This window comes from Poecile atricapillus, chromosome 2 (genome assembly GCF_030490865.1).
Source record: "Poecile atricapillus isolate bPoeAtr1 chromosome 2, bPoeAtr1.hap1, whole genome shotgun sequence".
NCBI classification, from domain to species: domain Eukaryota; kingdom Metazoa; phylum Chordata; class Aves; order Passeriformes; family Paridae; genus Poecile; species Poecile atricapillus.
Genome location: NC_081250.1, coordinates 115,239,151 through 115,263,512, shown reverse-complemented (window position 1 = coordinate 115,263,512; position 24,362 = coordinate 115,239,151). Strand labels below are relative to the sequence as shown.

The window sequence follows — 24,362 nt, the reverse complement described above, 5'->3', positions numbered from 1 at the left end:
AAAAACTAAAAGTACTCACAGATGTACTTTAGGCTTAACGGACTGGTAGATTCAAAGCCCTGGGGAACTTCACTAGTTCTGTGCAAGTGGGAAGTGAGGGCAAACATTTATCACAGCCCAGCAGAGGGTATTCTGACTTCAATTTGTAATTAAAAAAAACAAAACCAAAACAACAACAACAAAAAAACAAACCAAAAAAATACCTCAAACTCCCCTTTTGTCCCTCTTGGTTAGAGAAGAACAACTGTGAACGAAGATATTCTGCTTTTGATGCTCCATGTGCTTGCAAAGCTCAGCATAGAATTTGAGAAATGGTTCTTTTTTACCATTAAGTTCATTACCCTGGAAGCAAAAATTCAAATGGTAAATGTTGTACCTTTAATATTTTAGCTTCCACACTTTGTATACTGGGCACCAAAAACAACCTAACTACTTTCCAGAAGGTGAAAGTAAATTCACAGGCTTTTCACAGTCAGTTCCCTTTCAATGAGTAGCATCAGCAACATCTCAAAATGCTTCTAAAGCACTTCCTTAAGGAGGAAAAGAGGACCAAGTTATAAGACAAGGCTATTTCTACAAGCAGCAATAAGCCAAATATAATAAAATTTTAGTGTATAGAATACTGTGACATACATGATATAAACCAATCTATTCTTCATTCAGCCTCACAGACTTGGATTTTTGATTGTAGTGAAAATCTAACAGTATTATTACGTTCACATGCCACTGCCACAGTAGATATAGAGCTCCTGTAGTATTAGCACTCCTGCCAAACTCCCCTACAACCTAATAGGAAACTTCTAAGAAATATTATTTCCTTAATAATTCCCTTTAATGATGCAGAGCCAGCACAAGACTTCTTCCTTGCTGTAGCACTGTGGCAAAGTGCAGTGATCCAAATTAGCCAAAGTACCTTCATAAAATACCTTACATGAAGCATGAATGTAACGAAGAGTTGAACACTTGTTTGGTTCTGGAAAGACAGCAAAGCCAGAAAACTGCTATTTCCCAAGGGCTATTTTACTGCACTGCAAATTCACACTGAGTCATAACAATCCATACACACACAAACACTTTGGTCTAATTAACTGTTTTGAAGAGTTGGATTTCATTCCTTAATGTGGAAAATAGATCCTCTTTTTCGGTTATTCTGGTTATTCTAGTTTTCTTGGATAGCACTAATGTGTTATTTAGTGCTTAGTTTCTGCTGCCTTCAGCATCCTGCTGCACTCAAAGCAGAGGAGAAGCAGCATTAATTTATCTTTGAAATTATTATTCATATACTCTTACCTCAAAAACAAGCTCAACACTGAGCTTGGGGACTTCAAGTTTTTCAGTGTGAACACCATGCCCCCTCACCTGCCTCCTCTTCTGCTTTGAGAACTGCACAAAGGCCACTCTTCCCCTCCAAACTACAAGTGGGAGCAGGGAGCCCTCACCAGGAAAAGCTGGCTTATTTCTGCCCTCCCTGAAACCTGTGTGAGGATTCCAAAGGCCTAGAAAAGAGGGGGAACAGAAACGCCTCTGCTTACTGGTACAAACCTCCAGGCAGAAGGTTTCTTCAACATATTTTTGCAATGAAGAGGAATGGCAGGGAGATAAAAAATAAAATGACAATACCCAGAGGGTTGAGTCCCACCTCCAGACACAAACACACTCAGCTCTCTCTGTGAGCTGCAACACTCACTAGAATTAATGTGTGAATCTTCATCCTGCAAAGAAAACCTGAAAAGGTTTCTCAGTGAGCATGGACCAGGAGAGGTGGACTGGGCTTAACCTCCTGTGGTGCACCTGACCCTCTAGTTCCATTTGATGCTCAGTTGCTTTTGCTTCTCAAGCACAGACAGCAGCTCCTGTGGCTTTCTTGACCCTCTTGGTGCTCAAAACCAGAGCAAGCACAGAAGTAGCACATGTAAGTTATCCTGAATCCTGAACCCCACTTCCATGGTTTGGGCTTGAATCTTGCAAGACTGCATTTTACAAAGATCTTTCTTCATACATTCACGGATTTGCTACATTTACAGTGTTGTTAAAATTATTACAAAACATTTATTGACAGTAGCAATAAACAGAACAAATTTCTGTAAACAGAAATTGAAGCGGAAAATGGCTTTAAGCCATTTTTGACCAGCCAGCTGTACAAAAACTTAAGCAAAGCAGCAGTCAGGGAGGCTGGGTTTAGAAGAATCCACATGGAGTTCAGGAGATGTCATGCCTTATTAGATCACCAAAATAAGCTGTTATTGTCTTCAGTTTGTTATTGAGAAAATTTTGCTCTATTTCAACTTTCCCTCCTGGCCCTGCTAAGGAAGCCACCTGAAAAACAAAGAACAAAAAAGCAAACCAATCAATGCACAGGAAAAGAGGCAAAACCCCAAACCTTCTGATGCACTAACAATCACAAAAAGTCATCTCTGCTCTGTTAATACTGGTGGAAAATGTTCCTTGGCAGCTAATGCCTCTGATCCTCTTTTTATGTCTCCTTTAACTCAGACAAGCCGTTTGTGGCTTGTGACTGAAAAACCCTCCTCACCCAAATCACGAAAATAAGAGGATTTCAGAACCAAAGAGAAACACTCAGAACTTGACATGCTGTGCTGAGGCAAGAGATGCTAAACTCTGTTCTGCAGGGTACTTGGCATTAGAGAAACCCAAGTGTAGCAAAAAGCAAGTTGTAAGCTGTGCTTGAAAGATGTCACACCCCAAATTTTGGGGGAAGAGTAAAACAAATTTTAGTAATTTGAATTAGGAAGCATAAAGGTGGCACTGAAGAGTGGCAGGGTGGAGGGGAACAACCCAAACAAAACCAAGCCCCCCAAACACACAGAGAAACTCACAAAAAAAAGGCCCCAGTTAATTATTGCTGCTATTACAACCAAAGAAAAAGCTGTTGTATGCACTGGAGTTGCAGGCAGTGCTTAGGCAAGGCTGGGGCAGCAGTGCCCCTGCAGGCTGGGGGAGCCTGTCAGGCAGCACTGGTCCCAGCTTTGTGTTTATGATCTCACTGGAGTGAGAATTTCACCATTCATGCTCTGTTGGACTGAGCCCGGTGCACACCTTTAATGCTTAATGATTACAGACAGACAACATTTCACAGCAGACCTCACACTTTGGACTGGAGCACGCAATATTCTCCCCTCAGGATGCTTCAGAGGACATCCCTGAGGGATAACAGCTTACAGGCCATCAATTCCTCATCAGGAGAGAGCGCACAGTGAGAAGGATGAACACCAAAACTGAACATTGTCTGCTTTTTCCCCTTCCACTTTGGACCTGTTCTGTGAGGGGATCCATGCTCCATAGCCAGTTCTGCTCTGTGCTGCCATTCTCCCAGGCTGCTGCGGGAAAATTATTTCTATAATTCCTCATGCAGGGAAACTGCCCAGGCAGACATAAAGTTAACTGGGTCTACAAGCCCACAGGAGATTTTAACTGATCTATAAGCCAAGATGAAGTTAGCAGCTGAAACTTTAAGTTACTAGCACTTCTAAAGCCCCTTGAGACTTGATTCTGCCATGCAGGTTTAAATATAAACAAGCTGAACTTCCTCTATAGTGAGTAAAAAATCAGCCTACTATCAAGAGAAAATAACAGATTAATTTAAATTACACTTTGAACCTTTACAGACTTATCCAGAAAACTGCCACACATTTATCTAAATCAAGCATTTATTTTCCTGTTTTGATTTTCTCTCTTTTAATTTTTTTGTTTTTGCAGACAAAAGTGTGAGCAGTTTCTTCATCTTTCAACTTCTGGTGATAGGAAAAAACGCTCTGCGTTTTTCTAAGAGAGGAACCTGCCACTTAAGTAAAAAAACAGAGGCTGGCTGACTTATAAATAGCACAAGAATCTGAAATTGGCAAGTGATCAGGAATGTTAATTTTACAACTTATCTGTTCTTACTTCAAATCCACAAAGCATTGTGGGGTGATGCATGGCTTTTCTAGGAAGATGTGAACTTTTAATTTTTCACAAGCAGAAGCTGGAATGCCCCTTCTGAAAAGCATTAAGAGGCTTTGCACTTTATAGCTAATGTCACTTAGGTACTCTAAAATATTAATTGGATTAGTCAATTTAATATAAGAATACTTAGAAATTAGTGTCTTGGCGTTATGCACTCCTGCTTTTTGGGCACAGTTTGTATCACTAGCATATCTAAATATGACTAATGCATTGATATTAAACACTAGTGTTTACAAAACATTCCTCTTAGAAGACCAAGTAAAACAAGATGCTCCTACACTGACGGGTGGTGTCCACCCACAAGGGACAGCTGAAAATTTACATACGCTGTGTCTGGTCTCTAAGTGTTAAATCCAGGATAACTATGATTAATTTCAAACAACGACTAGAGGTATTTGATAAACCCTAAGGTGAAAAAAATGTAAATAAACACATGGGAATAAGCTCTACTGTGACAGATCTGGTACTGTACGCTCTTTAACCCACCCGATATTCAGAGGAGAGAAATGCAAATCCTCTGTGACAATGCTTAGTTGTAAATTGCTGGAGGTTGCAAATTTAATTACAATTTTTACAATAATTACAATAGGAGTTGCCAAATTTTCCTAGGCAGGGCACAGTCAAGCCTGAAAAGTGTAGTGGGGGAAGGCTGCCACACACTAAGCTTCAGGAGGGTGCTGGCCTGGCATAGGGACACCCTCTAAAAATAACAACAGATTGAGGAACGATGCTTTGAGAAAAACAAAGGTGCTCAGCTATTTTTAGAGATACCAACAAACATCTCCTGTTTTTGCAGTGCACTACAACGGTGAATACAGAAAGGATTCTTAATTTCCTTTAAAAACTTGCCCAGTCCAAAATTTATTTATTTTGCACTTTCCTGTGTACAGTGATTCCCTGCTGTCAATTCTCCTTACCCTGGTTTATTCTTTAGCCCAAACTCACACTACTTGGGCGGACAGATATTGCCTCCTTTGCTGTACTGCTGTCCCCAGGCAGAGGCTGCAGCTTCAGTTAACACCTTCCTAAATCCCTCTCACTTCTCACCTTCATCCTTCAGCTCAGTGGCTACTGCTAAAAAGAGTCCACAGCTACAGCCACAACACATCAAAAAAGTAGCTGAGAGGTCTGAAAAGGAGACATCAGAAAAGATGAAAATATGAAGGGGGAAGCAAACATAGAGGATTATTTCAGAAGCAAGTTGCTTGAGGTGCAAACTTCCCTTACATTCTTCAGGTGTACTTTTGAAGGTTTTCCTACTGGTTTTGGGGAGTTTTTTACATTTTTTTAATCATACTGAAACTCTTTTAGTAAAGTAACTTCCTATCTGTCCCAGACACCAACTAACATAACTGTAGACAAAAAATTTATCATATTTTTTTCTTATCTCGTAGAAACTTTTCTGAGGTATGAGAAATACCAGCTTTCTGACTTGATATGCAGTTACACAAGGACACCGTTAATCAATTAATTTTATAGTATACTACTAAAATGAAGAATCCCCTCCCCCGGCATTCAACCCAAAAGCTGAGGGGAACAAAACCCAACCCACTGGAGAAAGAAGGCAATGGCATTCTTTACACTGAACATAATAAAATAAAATGCTCTCAGGCAGCAGTTCTGAACATGTACAGGTATGCATAAGAATTATGACACTGTCACAGTGGTGCTGCCACCCTTTAGCAGCCCAGACATTTATTTATTTTTTTCTTATTTTGCTTAGGAAAACTACAATTCAGTATGTGCTGACACTAACTCTATGAACTTTAGGAAGACTGAAGTATCACTCAAGCTTGGTATATGCTGTGGGTAACTTCTTTCTCTTTTATCAAGGACAGAGAACACATGAGTTTAAAGTGGGCTGCTTAAAAGCTGTTGTTATTAACACAACAGTCACAGCTGTAGTGTGTGCAATTACATTCACTTAGAAACTGTCAGCCTGCAAAACACATCAACCCGCGGGGTTTTACCTGCTAACTCCCCTAATACCCAAGCATCTTAAAAATACTATCAAATCAACCTCTGTTCATTTCCTGGTCTCTCACTCCCTGCTTTGCTCATTTGTTCTATTTACTCCTAAATAAAGATGATTCTGCTTGGCAAGTCCTATTTGGCTAGGTCTCCATTTTAAAATCATAGCTACAAGAGAGAATTCAAATAAATAAATGGGTTTTACCCATCTTTACACTCCCTTCACTGAACAGTCATTTTTAACAATTGGACCTTCCCAAACAGAAACAAACATTTTTCCATCCAGGCACTAATATTGCAGACAGAACAAGGCCTCAGTGTCTAACTCCCGATTTTCTCAAAATGATTGATGCAGATGAGGTGGGAAGAAAAAAAAAAAAAAGTACCAGCATAATGTGTATCTTTTTTAGGACTATCATGGTCCAGAACACTTTGCGTAATATTAGGCTCATAGAACCACTCTACACTAGACAAGAAACAGAAAGCCATTCCTGTATTCTGGCAATATTTGAAATATAAGCCAGGTCTGAGACACCAAAATTGAGGACAGCAAAAGCTCCAACAACAGCACAGTTTGACAAAATGAGACATAGCTACCACAAACAACAGTATTCCTGTCTTCAAAGAAGTTTTAAACAATCACTAAGGCACAATCCAGTATCTGAGCCACTAACCACGCACAGGCAGGGTAAGTGATAAACAACTCATTGCTCTGCCTCCCAAACCTGGCTAGGCTGGTAAAGATGCTGATGTGGTTATCTGTCTCACAACAGACCAGGTCACCAACATTTCAGGCTCACCAGTTTATTGGGGGGAGCCATCATGAATCCTGACAACATTCTGACCACCAGAGAGAGACCACCAGTAACTGAGTACAACTTCTACAATGGGATGAAAAAACCAGATTCCACTATTAGCAAGAAGGTCCTAGAGCAACAAATTGCAGGTTCCTCCTTCTTTGCTGCAAATACTAACATGCAGAAATATTACCCGGTAGGGGAAAAGAGTCTGTGAAAGAGATTGGACTACCCAGAATGACTCCATTTCCCAGAGGTGAGTACACACTCCTCACTCTGTCCAATGAAGCAGAGCACAGCTTGATAAACACTTCATAAATTATATTTATATACTACATAACAGGCAGTAATAAACATACATATTTTTTAATGTACATGCACACACATAATTATTCTTCCTGACTGTTCCTAGCTAGAAAGAATATTGTTAAAGATTAATTTAACCTAAAAAAAGACCAGCATACATTACAAATTTTCCAACATGTTTGTAAACAAGGAGATTTGATGCAATTTAGGGAAATGTTTTTACATTTCTTGTAAATGAACCAGATGTCTTGCACTGGTTCGCTGCTCCCTCTTGAGGCAGAAGTACAGAAGTTCACTTCTCTTTGACCTAAACTCCACTGACTTTTTAAAGGGAATTCAAAGAATCCCATTGGTCTCTACAAGACCAGCTCTACACAGAAGTGGCCATGCCTGCAGAAGTAGTAAGTGCTGTTTTTGCAATAAAATCATGTGGAACAAGGGTGGATATCTTGTCCACCAATAAGACAATGAACACCAAGTCCTCTGACACAGCTAGGTCAAGGTCAGCCCTGCTTTCACTCCAGCAGCAGGATCTCTTTATCTCTATTTTATGTTTACTATCTCACAGTGATCTGATAGCTATCTTCCATAAAATTACATATTTTCCACTAAATTTGAACCACCTTAACTAATGGTTAAACAGTATTTTTATTGCAAGGTTGCTTTTAACTGCTTCTAATTGCTTTTGTTTTATTTATTTATTTATTTTATTTTACTGGAGTTTCACAGCCCTGGAAGTGTAGTGGCAGTTAATTCAGAAACTTCATTTTTGAATACAGACAGAGATTTTGGTAGCCAAACCCATAACAGTCCAGTGGACCAGACTATTCACCAAGGTCAGATTTGGAACAGTCATGTTTGGCACACCTTTGTCCACACAGGATGAAGACACTTCCTTAAACAACGGGCTTGATTAACATTCTCTTTCCCCCTCTCAGATCATCAACCTTTTGTTTTTTTTCTTATACTGACACTACTTCTAAAGAAAGGCATAAGAAGGCATAAGGAGCTGATTTCTCTTCCTGAGAGTAGCCCATAGCTTGGGACAGTGAACTGAACTGAACCCAGGACCTCAGCCATGAACTTTTAACAAGTGAGCCATGTTTCTGAGCAACAGTTGTTACTCTGCAGCCATCTGTTAAGCCAAACACATGAATGTAATCAACATCATTCAGAGCCAACTGCACCAAGATGTAGAGCTGTCAGGATATCTGGCCCAATTACCTGCAAGAGATCAGCTCCTCTGTAGGAAAAGGTGCAGGCCTGGATGCTTTTGTGGAAGTGCAAGTGAAATGTAGATACTTCTGGCCATTTAGAAATCCAGTAAAAAGTTCTCATGAATAGAGCAGAAAACTTTCTACAGTCACTCTTCATCATGGGAATGAAATATTTGATAAAATGCAGCTATAAGATGTTGTAATTAGAGAAACTCTACCTAAAATTAAGGTTCCTGTTCAAAGATTCATAAGCCACTTTGACATTTCACCAGCCTGAAACTCAAAAAGGAATTGAATCATCACCTGCCAAAGCAATAGTGCTTTGCATAGCATGGGCTTAGAGTCTTCTAATACTCAGGCCATGTGAAATTCAGCCTATTTCTCAAGCCAGCTGTTTGTCACCAACAATTCCACAAGCCATCATATGGCTCGACACTCTGCCAACTCTAAGTCGGACACAGTTTTTGGAAAAGCAGGAAAATGTCCTGGGAAGTCTTGTGACATCTTGCAGGTTAACAACTGCTCCCTTCTTTACAAAAAGCTACAAGACATAATTAACATAGAAAATACACAGAGGAAACTAAACCAGACACTCAGGGGAATTGTTAGTCATGTAACTGCTTAAAAAAAATTCTATCACAAATGTGTAATACAAAAAAACCCCACACCAGTGCCACAGATTCTGTGTTTATCATGAGTCACTTCAACACAAGCAGCCTATATGGAACCATGCACCTGTGTGGACACCAACATTACCACTCTTGGTGGCATGACATTTGTGTCTGATCTACTCATCAGTAGGAACAGTGACTGCAGGCTGTAATTTCCTGCAACTCCTTCATGAACTGAGAGCTATCAAAGTCTGGGACTCACCGACTTATCAGATAGTGAGAGCTGGTTAAAATATTTTGATATTTTTATAATGATGTATGTGCCTGGAAATTGGCTTTGAAACTTCTAAAAGAACTCCCATTCTGTTGCTTTAAGAAGAAACAGCGTCAAAACCATGGAAATAATCTTATACTCCCATTTCTAAATATACCAAAAGTACTGCAGACAAAGAAATCACTTAACACAAGGGTCAAATTTAAAAACTCCGAATACCCCACATTCAGCTGAACAGATTTAAAAGTCTTATATATGTGCTTATAATACTTAAGTTTTAAGGCAGCTGAGCATTTTTTTCACTACCAACACCTCATCCTGTAACACACCTGGTTAATATCAGCATTCCGAGGCAGAAAATACACAATATTGTTGGTGATCTTCTTGGAGAGTCTGAAAATTTCAAATGTAGAAGCCAGTAAAGGAAAAAAACCCAGAATAGGGAAGGAAAAGTTTCTTCATATTCATTCATTCATTCATTTTGAAAGTATGTCTCAATTTCAGCCATTATGCAATTAAATTGTAGTTAGTCTTTTGAGTGTGTGAGCGCACTCTCTTCTGAAATGCAAAAACTATTTAACCATTAGGGCACTAAAAGTAGAAAAAAACCAACCAACATTCACTTTTTATGAAAATTTAACTGAACTACAGAGAAGTATTTGAGAAATTTGAATGCAGTTTGTAGCTAGTATATTTGGTTTATATTTGTTTTTCAATCTATTTTGCGGAATCAATCTCTCACGCATGCATAAAGTTTTATTACTCAGATACATATGGCTACATTTTAGCAAAAAAAGGAAACAAATTAAGATTCTGTGACTGAAGAAATTTCACACTTCATATATGATGAAACTACTATGCTAATACCTTCCCAGATGAATGAGTGCTCAGTATCAGTGTTAATAAGCTAATAGAAAATTCTATATATTAATTAAAAGAGTTAATGCTTTGCCTGAACTCTTCTGTGATTTCCCAAGTCATAGGAAGGTGCTATGACTGGGAACAGATTTAGTATATTTTAAATAAGATACTCCCTTTATGAATCAATTGAAAAGTGGAATTAATGATAAGGTCACAGCTTACACAACTAGTTATTATCACATGGCTATTTGATTACTTTGGGGAATTTTAATAAAATAATTTAAAGGAGTTACAACTGCTGAATTAATGTTTTAAGTTGAGAGCTACTCAATTCACTGATGGATTTTTCACTTTCAGGAAAACCTCTTCACTGTTTTTTTTGGTAATAAAAATTAAAAATATTTAAATTTAGGTGGGGAAGAGGACTAAACAAACAGTTTGCATCTGGAACTCCAGCTGCTGGCCATATCATCCACAGTCAGCAAACTGGGCATGCAAACCCCACGGCAAGAGAGGCAGGAGAGGAAAGGGAGAAGCCCACCACAAGGCGTAACTTGGAAAGGATATCCATCTGGGCAGATCATGGTTTGGATGTCGAAGATCTCGGCTGTGGCGTAGTCGGGCCCCCCCCAGGGCGGGCTGAGGAACACCACGTCGGCGCGCAGGCCGGCTGCCAGCGCCATGAAGTCCCCGCACAGGAAGTCGATGTGCTCGGCCACGCCGTACACCTCCGCGTTGTGCCGCGCCAGCCGCAGCTTCTCGGGATCGATGTCGATGGCGATCACTGCTCATGAGAGATGGCGAACACAGGGATTAACGGAACCGGGAATGCCACCCCACCACCGGCAGGTCACCGCCAGTCAGACACCTGCTGCTGTCACAACCCCGCACCCCGGCTCGAGGACAGGACACGGCACTGTCTGCCTGAGAGAGGAAGTCCTTCTTGCCCCAGGTTTGGCAGGAGCCTGACAACCTCAGTAATGTCCATCAGAAATTCACTCTTCTCCTTTGTTAAAGAGAAACATTTATCTGTGGCTGACCACACAGTTCTGAAAATTGAGTTTAAAAAGCCCCAACCAACACAGCCCAAGGGAGATGGATGATACAAGAATAGTACATAATAACAGAAATTAAAATTTAGCCAAGAAAACAAAAAGCCAAGTGGGATGTATAGACTGGATCATAGCCTACCAAACTTAATGCAGTAAAAACTACCATCTGTCTTGCACAAACATTAGTCAGAGTTAGATGAACTGCTATGAGTAACAAGCAGGAAATGTTTTTACAGGAAGTTCTCTCAACATTTCACTACAATTTCATTAGCTGGTATTAGACTAACATGTAGTTATTATCACTTTCTGTACTTGGTTCTGCAGAACCTTCAGGGGACTCCATTCAAGTGTTTTAAGTACTATGCATGTGGAACCTGTTTCTGAGTAAACAGACTTCAAGAAACAACTGGGAAAAGCAGCAGCTTTGACAGAAGTCCACTTTTCCCAGTGATCTCAGGAGTATCTGACAGACCAGGTATTATGCCACACAAAAATAGCGTTGACTAGTACAACACAACTCTGACCTAAAACAGAAAAGTAGTTTTATTGGTCCTTTTTGAAAACAGAGAGGTCATACTGTGAGTCTGATGAAGTAAAACAGCTGCTGTTGCTTACAGAAGCACCGAAAAACAAAATAAATCAACAGAGCACATACCGAAATAGTGTCAGGAAAAAGACTGAAGAAACAAAACTAATGCACTGTATACAACACCGACTTACCTCTTTTTGAGGTCAATGCAAACTGAATAGCGTTTCCTCCAACCCCACAGAACGCATCCACTATGATGTCGCAGTTGAACGACTGACTGACGCGGACGGCAATATGCTCAGCTATCTTCTCAGGAGTAACAGAAAACCAACCCTCTGCAGAGGAAGGGGAAGAAATCTGTTTTCACCTCTTTTTTCAAGGTCACCTAATTTAACAACAAACAGCCAAGCCCCACATAAATCTGAAGGTTTAGCATTAATCCCAAGAATTTTGGCTTAGTGCATTCCACCAGGAAATACTGGCTTTGATAATGATAAACTCTGCTCAGTCCAGAGATTTACTAAGCAAACAAAGACTCACTGAAGCAAACTGATATGCCTTGATCTCAGTACATGCTTTGTTGACCTTGGTGCTGAGGATTCTAGTTTATCAAGCAGAAGCCTACGGACTATGCAAAAACATTATACATCATGATTATGCAAATACAACCAGAAATATATTCTCTCTTATCCAACATTTTATTTTCTTCACCACAATGTCTGGTCTGACAATTAATCTGCAAGTTTATGAGGGGAGAGCATTAGAAATGGAAGGCTTACAAACTCAACCAACAAAAAATGACTGGTAATCCTAATTTCTCTTTTACCTACACATTTATGATTTTACCTATACATTATGATTTGATGTGGTTCACAAGTAAACATGGAAAAAAGTCGCTTTGCAAGTGACTGCTGCAAGTCAGAACAAAACAGAATGAAACTAGATCTATCAGCATACTTGGAAGTTTCATGAAATTATTTTATAAAATATAGAACTATAAAAATATTGAGTTTCTGAACAAGTCCTGACAAAGTATAATCTGGATCCAGCAAGATCTTCAGCAACTGTAAGGATTCATGCAGACAGGGATGTCCCACACTAAAAGCACTTCTGAAGTCAAAGACTTCTACTCCCCTGCCTGCTGGGGGGAAAAGGAATTTATCCATGGGTGCAAACACACATTTAGTAGTGTTCCTCAATTAAGAAAATCTGTAATAAACTGCAAGAAGGACCACAGATTTGGATACATCCTTGGATATACGACCAAGGTAGCACACTTAGTACTGAACACACCTCTGTCTAGTTTAATTCCCTCATCAAACCGAGAGAAGAGCCGGTAGCGTTGTGCCCAATACTTGACAAGCTCTGGATCAGCAGCAATCTCAGGAGGTACAGTTCTCAGTGCATTTTTATTCCTCCTTCTTCTTCTCATCTCCTTCTTCTTTGCAGTAATTTTTTCATCTACAGCTGGAAGACACTGCAAAAGTTAACAGTCACTGTTCTTGTAGGCTAGGGAATGTAATTGGTAGGTGAGTGTTAAGATTTAAAAACACTGCTAAATGTTTGCCAGATTATGAAGATTAAACGTTTTAAATTAAAAAATAGCATCCTGTATTTCAAGGGATTAGTCCTAAAAATCATCACTGTTCACCCATTATTTAAGTGCCCTAATCTTCAACTGGAGACAATAAACTCTACGAAATGAGCAAACAAGTGGATCAGAGACCAATTTAATGCCCTTTTATCAGTTATGAAAAAAACCCAATCTAGACAAGAGTTTTACAGTAAGAATCTAACGTAACTGAATTACTGTAGGAAGGATTAAATTAAAAAAAAAAACCTGAATAATCCTGCTTTCCTTTGTTTCATGTTAAATAGAAAAATTCGTATTACTGTTTTTTTTTTAAATCCTAGAAAATAATTTGAACAACACACATTCCCCAGAGCACAGCAATGTGCATTTGAAGCCAAAACTTGATGGTCTGTGCAGCCACCTGAGGTTTAATCACCCTCATCCTTGCAGAGGAAAAAAAAGGCATGAATTGCAAACCTGTTAAGCCATGTCCAGGATAAACAACAACTGTTCACCTATAAAGAAATACTGTTACCATTAAAGTCAACACCTGGGATTCTGGTATTCCAGAAATAAGCTAATTCCACTAGCACAGCTCTTTCATTACCCCTTAGATCTAATGAGTCTCATTGAATAACTAAGTAGTGCATGCCACAGTAACTTGAGAAGGCAGTATTAAGTCCATTGCCAATTCATTTCATCAGTTTGCAGGAAACCAATTTACCTTGGCTGATGTCCTCCATCTCTGGCTGGAGATAATCAGGAATATCCAGAGGGACAAGCTGCCGCCCACTGCCATGCTCAGGTCTCCCTGCCCCCTGTTCATCGGAGCCACTCGCCGCAGCATCCTGTGCCTCCCCCTCAAGCTTCCTCCCTCCAGGTTCTGTGCAGGCTGCAGTGCAAGACAGTGGCTCTTGGATTTCAGCATCCAGCGTCACGCTCCGTGGGGCAGTAACGCCCTCCTGACCCTCTGAGTCACTGCTGCTCGCAGACAACACCTCTGCTTCACCCTGAGGGGCGGCTGGCTGGGACGTGTCTTCCTCCTCAGGTTTCCTAACCTGCTTCAGGAACATTTCCACCTGCAATTGTCAAATATCACAGATAATCAGATGATGATCTGTTATCCAGAGCACAGCTTAAAAGCCTCACAGTTCAAAAGCACTTGCCACTGCAGGCATGCTCTACCACGTGTATTTTGAGAACAGTAAAATATCCAGACTCAAAACACTGAAAAAGTCCTTAACCATGCCCCCTTTTAAAAAAATGTGGAAACAAGATGTCTTTTGGAACTATCTACCTCCAAAAGAGAAACAAAAAACCAACCAACCAACCAAAAGATCAATGGAAAATTCAGGAAATAATTCTCATGTAATATCTAAATAGTCACACTTGCCACAGCCCAAGTTGTGACCAAGTTGTGACTTCACACCTATTTTTCTCTAATCTGCATTCAGAGATGTACTCTGCCTCTCAGGGAAGAGTTTTTTAGCATAAACAGGTAAAATTACCTTCACACATTAGTTGCCTCACCTTCAAGATGTACCAAATGGTGCAGGTGGTAAAGGGTTCTGCTGCACAGCAGAGAGCTTGACATAAGCTCCTAACCAACGCACAGACACCACTCCAAACTCCTCAAAGGCACATGTAGATGCTCCTTTTTACATTATTGTTGCTCTGAGTAGCTCTAGACCTGGAGGAGTTCCTTACCTGGAAGTCTGAGGAAATTCATAACTTTTTTCCCCTTCACATAATTAAAGTTGCCCTCAAACTATAATGGCCCCAGGTACAAAATCAAAACTGAATCAGAAATTATAGTGACTGGAGTTTAATATAACATGTACAGCCACCACCAGAAAAGTGCTTTGCACTTGGATTTTGAGAAATGCTAAGCATCCCACAAGAAGGTGAAATAACATTAACATCTGTCCCCTCAGATTTTCAGAAAGACTTAACTAAAATTTCCAGTGAACAAGTGTTTCTACTTCTTAGCAATTTCTGAGTTAAAAAACAAAAAAAGAAGAGGTGTAAATTTATAGATGAAAATAAATGCAGGTAGAGGTATAAGCAAAACCCTTTCAAATTTACTAAAAAAATAGAGTTACAACAAATACACTAATCTACACAAAGATTTTCTGTTACTGCTGATATGCCAGCATTAACAACTGGCCTCACATACAATTTACAATCAAAGATACCTTTAGTAACAACAGAAACCTACACACACCTCTCTTAAGTGATGTACACAAAGATGTTAGGAATGACTTTCACATAACTTGGCCATTTAAGTTCACATTCCTCCTGACACAGCCCACTGATGCTTTTCCATAGCCATCCCAATCTAAATACTCTTCACATTGGTGGGAGGCAGGGAGGAGGGGGAGAAAACAAGAAAAAAAAAGAAAAAAGGACAAGTGGGCTGACATTTAAAAATGCCATATACTCTGGACAATTAGTTTTTTTTTTCATTTTCATAATATAGCAACATCTAAGGCAGCAGATAAATCTATGAATTACAACAGTGTTAACAACTAAACATACCTTCTTCAAAGTTTTGCTTTTTTTGCATGTTATTTCAGATTCCTCTGTAAAGAAGATGTGTGTGTTTTTGCTCTTCCTTGCTTTACGCATATCCAAGAATCTGGACTTGAGTTTTGCTTTTTTCTCCAAGTACTGCACACTTCGGTGGGTGAAATCTGGAATTCCACCATACCTGAAAACAGACAGACAGATAGATAAATACATACATATGTAAGGACTTGCTTAATTTTGAGTTTAGAAGCTTTAATATGAATGTTGATGTCTATAAAAAAGTGATATCGACTTAAGTACTTTTTTATTGCTACATTTAAAATACGTCACTGGGTGTAGCTGCAAAGCAATGTACCTTCATGGATATTTTAAAAATTTTTATTTGAAAATTCTTAACCTAATTAGTTTTAGATTTTTATTCCTAATAGCTGTATAACTTTAGATGAAAAACGATTTCCCAGACCAGCCTGAAAAATAGGAAATTAAAAAAATATCTTGATTAGCAGAATAAAAGATCTTTTTGGTGGCTGTGAAGAGTCTCCAAAACAGCTACTTTCACCTTCTGGCAAATGCAACTAAAAAAAATTTCACTGGCCAACACCTGGCAACATTTCATTAGTATGGCAACATTTCACTAGTACTAAGGAACTTCATTCCAATATAAAACAGTTCAAAATCATGATCTAAGCTTACAGGACTCCAAACTGAGAGGACCATTCCTTTTCACAGCCTTTAAGCTCAAATTTAAATAGCTGAACAGCCACTTAAAATTTTTGCAACTGAAAGTACACTTAGGTGTAACAGGTAAGGTACTTTCAGTTGTATAAATTATTCCCAGAGACTAACTCTGGGAATCAGCTTTCAAAGTTTAACAAAAAGGAAATGGAGATGAATGGTCTATTTCCATAATAACAAGAGAGCTGACTTGCTATGAAAAGTCCCACAGTTCCTCATAAGTGATTACTTTTGTCCTGTGCCACACTTGAAACCCAACACAGAGCAGGTTTCCTCAGGATCTTCCACTGGGTTTTCATCCATGTCCAGCTCATGGCTAGGGAAAAACACAGATGACAAAGTTACTTATTGTGAAGAAACCAATCATTTTACAGCTACACCACTAAAAATCTTGTGAATTGAAAACATTTAAATATGGGCTTCAAGTAAGTTGGATACACTGCTGAAACCAAACCAAGCAAGTAACACCACTCTATACTTGTGCATGAATTTTTGGGTTGGTTTGGTTTCTTTATCCTATTCTATGGAGAAATGCCCTTCTACTGGGGCTATAACATTCCAGCTATTCTGAACGACCTCTTAAAATACTTAATGGCAAGCCCTACATGATGAAGACGTTTCCTTACCCTATTTCCAAATTACCTTCATCATCTATCATGTTATCTATATTATTATCTATTATTAATGCTGCAGCAACAGCAAAATACTAGAACGAAACCAAAGCTACATGATCAGCAGGTAACAATTCCTCCCACTCCTTCACGTTTGAGTCCGCAAATTTATTAGAGGAAGAGCCATCCCACCGTCCTTGAGACTATATATTTTTAGAGAAGAAAGGAAAAAAACTGTGACAAGGCAGATACTGTCTATTTTATGACTGCCATAGCTCTGAGCATTTTACTGACAGCATTCAATGCAGTTAAACAACAGAGATTATTTACTTTATGTTTACTTTATGTTTTTCTGGTATTGTCTACACTAATAAGACCTAAATAAGCAAGCTGCCCAATGTAATTTAATAATCTCATATACTTCAGTGGCACAAGAATGGTACCATCACCTTGTACAGTCATCAAGGCCATACATTGTTTTCATAGAGCACTGGAATAGGAAATAACCACTGCTTGTTGTGAGGCAAAGCAATAAGCAGTGATGGAAGACTATGTGGCTTTGTACTGACATTTTAACTCATACTGTCAATCAAAGCTATAGTTAGTATGAATCAGAAGGCTCCTGGACCTGGACTTCATGAGAAAAAAGTTCATGTAAATTTCATGACTTGCCTTCTCTTGACTTTGACATGTCTGTACTCAGGAGGCTCTTCATCCTCATCTTCATCTTGGTCATGAAGCAGCAACTGCTTTTTTTCATTTGAATTCGAGCTACATGACTCCTGCACATCTAAAAAAAGATACATCATATTTTCCTTCTGCAGAAATCAATTCCTTATCTTCCTGTCCTCAAAGCACCCCTGCAGCTACAGCTAGTTAGTGTGCCAAAAACACATTTTTACCTGTCTTTGAGGGACAACATACTAATAAAGTTTTCAGTATTACACTGTAGTGTTAACAATCCTATGCAGGACTAACTTCAAATTATCGCATCTGTCCAAGAAAAATAAAATGCCTATAAGGTACAAAATTTGAAACAGCTTCCTCCTTGTCTGTAAAATTTTGTTTCCAACTCATTAGCTATGCAAAGATATTCACACAGATTTTATCAGAGGAGATTTAAACACTCTTCTCTTTTCCTTTTGGAAAGGAAATTTTCTTTTCACTTCTCCCATTCCAGCTCTATTAGGATCAAGATGGAACCACACCTGCTTCTTCCTCTCTTACAAAGTCACTAGCAGCAGACTAAAGTCTCAACTGCAATATCAAGACAAAGATAAATAATTAAATATTCACTAACAGTAATCTCTCACCAATTTCTGTAGTACATGTGAAGATTTATGAAGTACATGTTCGGTTAAAATCACTTCTGGCTGAAGAACACGTTCAACATACACATTAGGGATGAGAAATCATCCAAAGAAGAAGAGGGCAGAAAAAGGAATCAAGTATGTAATCATTCCACAAAGTACCTAATTAACTTTTTTAAAAATGGCATAATACAGACATGCCCTTGTTTCCTGCATACAATCATCTAGAGAATTTTGATAATCAACTTTATCTGATTTTGTATTACCTGACTGGTTAACACTTTTATTTTCACAAGATGCTGTCCTTTTCCTGCTTCCTCCATCACAGGGCTCATCGCGGCTTCCGCTGTCAGATGAACTCTGTTCTTCAGGATCCTTAGGGCCCACCGTTAGAGCACCACTGCTCTGCTCCACTTCCTCCAAATTCAGATTTAAATTACAGATCCCAGAGATTATTTCACTGTGGGGCTCAGCACTTGAAGGGAGTGTTTCCTCACCTCTGGTGTTGGAGGTAGACAGCTCCAAGCTCAGCACTTCACTGTGCTCAGGTCCTGGGCTAACCAAGCCCATTTCTCCTGAAAAACCAATCTCCTGTGTAAACCCATTAATTTCCACCTTGTCACCATGTGAGCTCTCCGTGGTCCATCCTTGACTCGTCCAGTACTGAAACTGTTCCAAATAATACCAGTACAGTTCACTATAATGCTGCTCCCATTCTTCCTTAGTATCTGGACTGTTCCAAGGCTCAGAGGCTGTGATGCCCTCAGACAATGAGACCTCTTGGTGCTTTTCCAACCAACTTTGCCAAAGAAGGCCCTCCCCGTACTCATTCCAGTACTTCTCCCATTTTTCTTTAAGTTCACTGGGTAAAGCCTCACTTGCAATGCTTTCTGAACTTTCACAGTTCCCTTCAATTACAGCCTGAGGTTTGCTGCTCATCTCACATTGCTCTGTAGCTAGGGCCAGCTCACCAGAAACAGACTGGATACAACCACCACAAGCTTCGTCCTGGCATTCCTGCCCCATTTTATCCTCGTGTTTTTGCTGTAACTCTTTTTTCTTCTTCTTTTTCTTTTTCATAATCTTCACGTTATTTTTCTTTCTGTAATTTTCTGTTGCCTAAACGATAATGGAAAAGTTAGAAGTCTACAACATATATACAATCTTGTCCTCTCTCCAATCACATTTCAGTTTCCACTGGAAGTCTCCCTCTCAGTGCAACCCTGCTGTTAGCTTTATCCCCTAAAAGGCTGTAGAGTTTCTGGGTCTGATATGGCCCTGCTACATAACCTCAACTGACGCTTCTGAAGAAGGTGTAAGGAAGAGCTGTAAGAAAGTCTGTAGAAATACACACAAAAAAGCAGAATGATAGGAGTGGGGCTGTGAGTGGGAAGTCATTAGTAGCTCAGAAGGGAAGTCATCAACACGAAACTCTATAAAATCCTGAAGGGAAGTTGGTCAGGAATTGAAAAGTGACAAGGTTGAGCTCAACAGCAAAACAGTATCTTAGTAACATCAAGGATCTGTTTTATGGGGCTGTGGTGGCTAACCCTAACTTTTACCTGGTATCTGCCTGACCAGCAAACACTGTTCAGTGTCTTATTAGGATAGCAAACATAATGCTCAACCTCAAAGAATGTTAAATCCTTGCTATCTTTGGACACTGTACACAAATAAAAAGCATTATTTTGCATACAAAAACTCTATAAATCCTGCAGCTGAATCTCTCTATGTCTTGAAAAGAGTAACCCAAAAGAAGGGACAATATCTTTTCCATCCCATAATAATCTCCAAGCTGGCCAACAGAAATACAAGGAAACAACAACCTCCTGCCCAAACAGGTGTCACTTCCATTTGTGCAATACAATCATTTCATTTGTTACAACAAACTTGGCTACTACAGTTATCTGGTGGAACAGAAGACAGAAACCTGTTCCTGAAACGAACACTGAGGTTTCATCAATTACAGCTCCACTTGTTTCAGAGGGGCTTCCTGTGATGAAAAAACTCACATGGACAAAGGACTCTGAATGTACATCCCATCAGCTGCAATCCTTAGGTTTGTTACACTGACAAAAGTGTAAGGTGGACTATAAAGAAGTTAAAACTGAAGAACTGGCATTGATCTTTAATTCACATCCCTCATGTACACACAGTCCAAAGTACAATGCTTAGTGGTAATCAAGTAACAAAATGTTATTTTCCCATTCAACTTATTTGCATATTACTACATAGCAACAATAATTGTATATATACTTCAGGCTTGAAGTTGGATGCCTGTAGTCTATTTACAAGTTATCACTTAAAATCACATACAAGTTTCTACTATTTATTTACAGCTTAATCAGGTTGGAACCATGCAGTGCTCTGCACAAAAGCACTGTGTCATTGTCAGGGAGGCCTGTATTCCATAAAGTGGACACAGTGAATATTGCACTGTCTTTTTCTCATCTGTGAAAACTTCAGGCCCTTTCTAAAGCCCAAATGCTCCCTAAGGGAAGCAAAGCTCCAAAGCCTCACTCCTGCCTTTTGGAACAGCCTGGCTTTATCAGCTGTAAGGGGACTTTGAAAAACTAGCTGTTTACATTACTATCATAAGCTAAATGGTTAAAGTAGACAGTGTGAAAATACCTGCTTGGACTGGAGTGTACTAGTCCAGTACTAGTTGTCCTGATGTGCAGCATCAGCTTTACCACAGCTGTTTTAAATCAGGTTTCTCTAGTCATGAGAGCAGTATAGACATGAAAGCAGAAAGCACAGCACTGACCCTATTTAGTCCAACTGGCAGGGGGATTTTACAACCTGGACAGATCAAGGTGCTGTGTGTTGTTACCAGGATGCAATGCAGGCAGCTTAAAGGAAGCTCAGATACATTTCCATGAACTGCCATATCTGAAATAACTGAGAGGGGGCACATCTCTAGGTCTGGAAATACAACACAAAGAGAACAAATAAAGCAAGTAAAGATTTACCACAAAGTCTCTGTGGGCTGGCTGCCCACCAAACTGAAGAGGCAATCCCATGCTCTTCATAAGCTCAGCTTCTGAGTCTAATTCAACTTCTTCCAGGTCCAGGGTATGATTAGTATCCACCTTTAATCTCGCATTGGGACAACTGTTCTCCTCCTCAGACACTTGTTCTTCCCCTGTTAACAAGTTAGAGTCATGAATACAATCTGGTTCTGACACTGCAATGCAACAGCATGGCATACAGAAAATAGCGGAACTGCCTCTTATCCTTTCTTTCTCATTTAAAAATCTTCCTCATAAACAGCTCAATTTCTGCATAACTATCAGAAGGAATCAAAATGTAACTTCAACAGCGAAAGCACTGGACTGGGTCTGTCTGGAATGGAGTTAACATTCTCCATAGCAGCCTCTACAGCATTGTGTTTGGGATTTGTGGCTGAAACAGTGTGGACAGCACACTGATGTTTTGGCTGCTGCTGAGTAGTACTCACACAGCTTTTAACTTTCCCTTTGCCTGACTCTGCCCTCCCCAGCAAGCTTGCACTTCTATCAAATTGTTAAGCAAAACATATTTATATAAAATTACAAATGGAGCTGAACATGGATAGAAATCATGAAATCAAAACTCTTGACTCAGTTGACAATACTGAAACATTCCAGGTTTCTGGTTTGGTTGTTCAGGATACATTTACTGCCAAATTATCACGTAACATGAGACCTTTCAATTTTTAACTGATTATTCTCACCACAAATCATTCACACATGTACAAAAAATAGTTTACAATCTCTTTCTTTCACTCCTCTCACGTTGCCTCAATCTTATCTGTGTTATTAATTATCAGCTTCTATTTCTGCTCAGACTTCTTTTCAAATCAATCTATTATGCTGCTGGATCGACCAACACAGCAATGACAAAAAGAGATACCAAAAGAATTATGTTCAGGTAGGCAAACACAAGGAATTGAGGAGATGGAATAAGGGAGTGGTGTTGAATTTGTTAGAATATACATCATGACAATTCCTAGATTACGAGAATGCCAAGTGAGAGACTTACTTTTCTGGTCCTCCTAATATGATTCATTGTATGTATGTGAATCATAATTTTCCCCATCAGTACTATTGTTTCTTCTCTACTTCTGCCTCAGCATATTAACTAGCAACAGCTAATGTCCTAGGCTGGGGTAGAGACAGCAGGAAACAAACATCTGTGATCCACAGATCCTCCATTATGCAATCAATTTTCAATTAAGTCAAAATTATGATATAAGACCAGGTCAGGGACATGTGCTATAAGCTGTTCCATGCAACAGGTGAATATTATGTGAGGTGGTAAAGTTTATCTGGACAGATATAAGCACTGAACTTGGTTTGACACAAACTTCCATATCAAGATTATGGTAACCTAAAAGCTATGTAAATTCTAAGTTATTATTCTCTTCTGTCCCCATAGCAAAAGTACTGAAAAACAACACAAAAATAGGAACAACTTCAATAACCACACATAACTCACTTTAAAACTGCACATCACGTTGCATAGCACATTGTATTACCTTACCTGTACTGTCATTGTCATCTTTGACATAAAATCCTTTTAATCCCAGTTTATATAATTTTCGATCTCTGTAAAAGTAAAGACAGACACAGGTACAGAAAGTCACCACTGAAACATTTTTTTTTTTACAGTAAAAGCAATCATTCAGTGGAAAAAGTCTCCCCAGGGATGCAATAAAATCCCCACCATTGGACGTTTCAAGATGATACTGGATGGAGTACTTAACCTCCTCTAGGCTTCGCTCCCATGAAAGGCTGGACCAAGTGACCTTTCCTGGTCCCTTCCCACAGGGGCTGCCCTGAGACTCCAGACACGCGAAACAACTAAAAAGAAGCAACGTCTGGAAAAGGCTATAATTAAAGCCTGACGGGGAAGCCCATAGAAGGGACGTTCCAAAAAACGCTGCAGTACACTCCGGAATTAAATTTTTTGCTCCTCCTCTCGCTGAGAACCGGCTGCTCCCCTGCGGATGGGGAGCGCGAAGGGGGCGGGAGGGCGCGCTGAGCCCCGGCTCAGGGAGGGCGCGGGCTCCGGCAGCGAGACCGGCTCCTGGGGGCTCCTCCCGCCCTTTTCTGTCCCCCGCCGCCAGTGATGAACACGACAAACATATCAGGGTTCTTCTGTGCACAGCCCCGCAAAACCCTGCTCCGCTTGCACCGCCTTGCCGCAGCAGCGCGGCCCTTCCCGCCCGTCCCCAGCGCGGCCGCGGGGCCGAGGACACGCGGGGCGCGCCCGGCGCTACTCACTCGACGAAGGCGCGGGAGCAGAGGCAGAGGATGCCGCCGGCAGCCCCCGCCCGCAGCAGCAGCTCGGCCACCAGCCTCGGACCCGGGTCCTGCACCATGGCTGCGGACAGCTCCCCTCACCGGGCCCGGGCCCGCCGCCTTCCGCCGGAACTGCCGCCCGCGCCCGCCCCGCTGCGGCCGGGAGCGCGGCCTGAGGGGACGGGGCTGGCTGCGCTCGCTGCGGCGCCCACCGGGAGTACCAGAGTGCTGGTGGGGCTCGGAGTGGGTAAAAAAGAGCGGGGGAAAGGGCATCGCGACAAAAGTCTGCAATAAAAGAAGCAGCAGCCAAAATCCGGTAAAACCGGGAGTGCGAAACGGAAGTGAGCGAGGCATTTTTGGAGTAGCGACTGGAGCAGAATCATAGAATCGCGGAATAATAGGTTGGGGTTGGAGGGCACCTTAAAAACACTTTGTACCAACGCTTCTGCCAGGGGCGGAGACACTTTCCACTAAACCAGATTGTTCAAAACCTCCTCCAGCCTGGCCTGGAATACTTCCCAGGATGGGACATCCCCAACTCCTCTGGGAAACCTCAGTGCCTCGCCACTCTCACAGTAAGGAATTAACAGGAGAGCTTAAAACGGTGAGAGAGAGGGGACAGGATGGGCAGAGGGAGTCAGAATGAAACCAAAGCCTGGTGAGAAAAGGGGCTTGGGAGGAGGCAGGGTGAGGCAGGAAGGTCGGAATGAGGCTCTGGAGGTTGAGGTTGGGTAGGGA

At 40.5% G+C, this 24,362-nt stretch overlaps 1 protein-coding gene across 2 annotated transcripts; it reads right to left on the bottom strand.

Moving 5' to 3' along the window:
• Positions 1 to 331: 331 nt before the first annotated feature.
• On the bottom strand, positions 332 to 23,755 carry TGS1 (trimethylguanosine synthase 1). Of its 2 annotated transcripts, XR_009276948.1 has the most exons (14): positions 23,607 to 23,755; positions 22,864 to 22,928; positions 21,312 to 21,484; positions 18,606 to 19,458; positions 17,702 to 17,819; positions 16,648 to 16,734; positions 15,693 to 15,864; positions 13,879 to 14,233; positions 12,875 to 13,048; positions 11,773 to 11,916; positions 10,568 to 10,784; positions 9,469 to 9,547; positions 3,103 to 3,338; positions 2,189 to 2,316 (listed from the first exon to the last, which is right to left on the bottom strand). XR_009276948.1 is itself a non-coding variant. In XM_058832778.1 (13 exons), the coding sequence occupies exons 1-13, from the start codon at positions 23,702 to 23,704 to the stop codon at positions 2,200 to 2,202; spliced, it is 2,652 nt and encodes an 883-aa protein (XP_058688761.1). In that variant the 5' UTR covers positions 23,705 to 23,755; the 3' UTR covers positions 332 to 2,199. The 2 variants fall into 2 exon arrangements, 1 of the variants encoding a protein (XP_058688761.1); XM_058832778.1 differs by lacking the exon at positions 3,103 to 3,338 and having other exon boundaries at positions 332 to 2,316.
• Between the last annotated feature and the right edge of the window lie 607 nt (positions 23,756 to 24,362).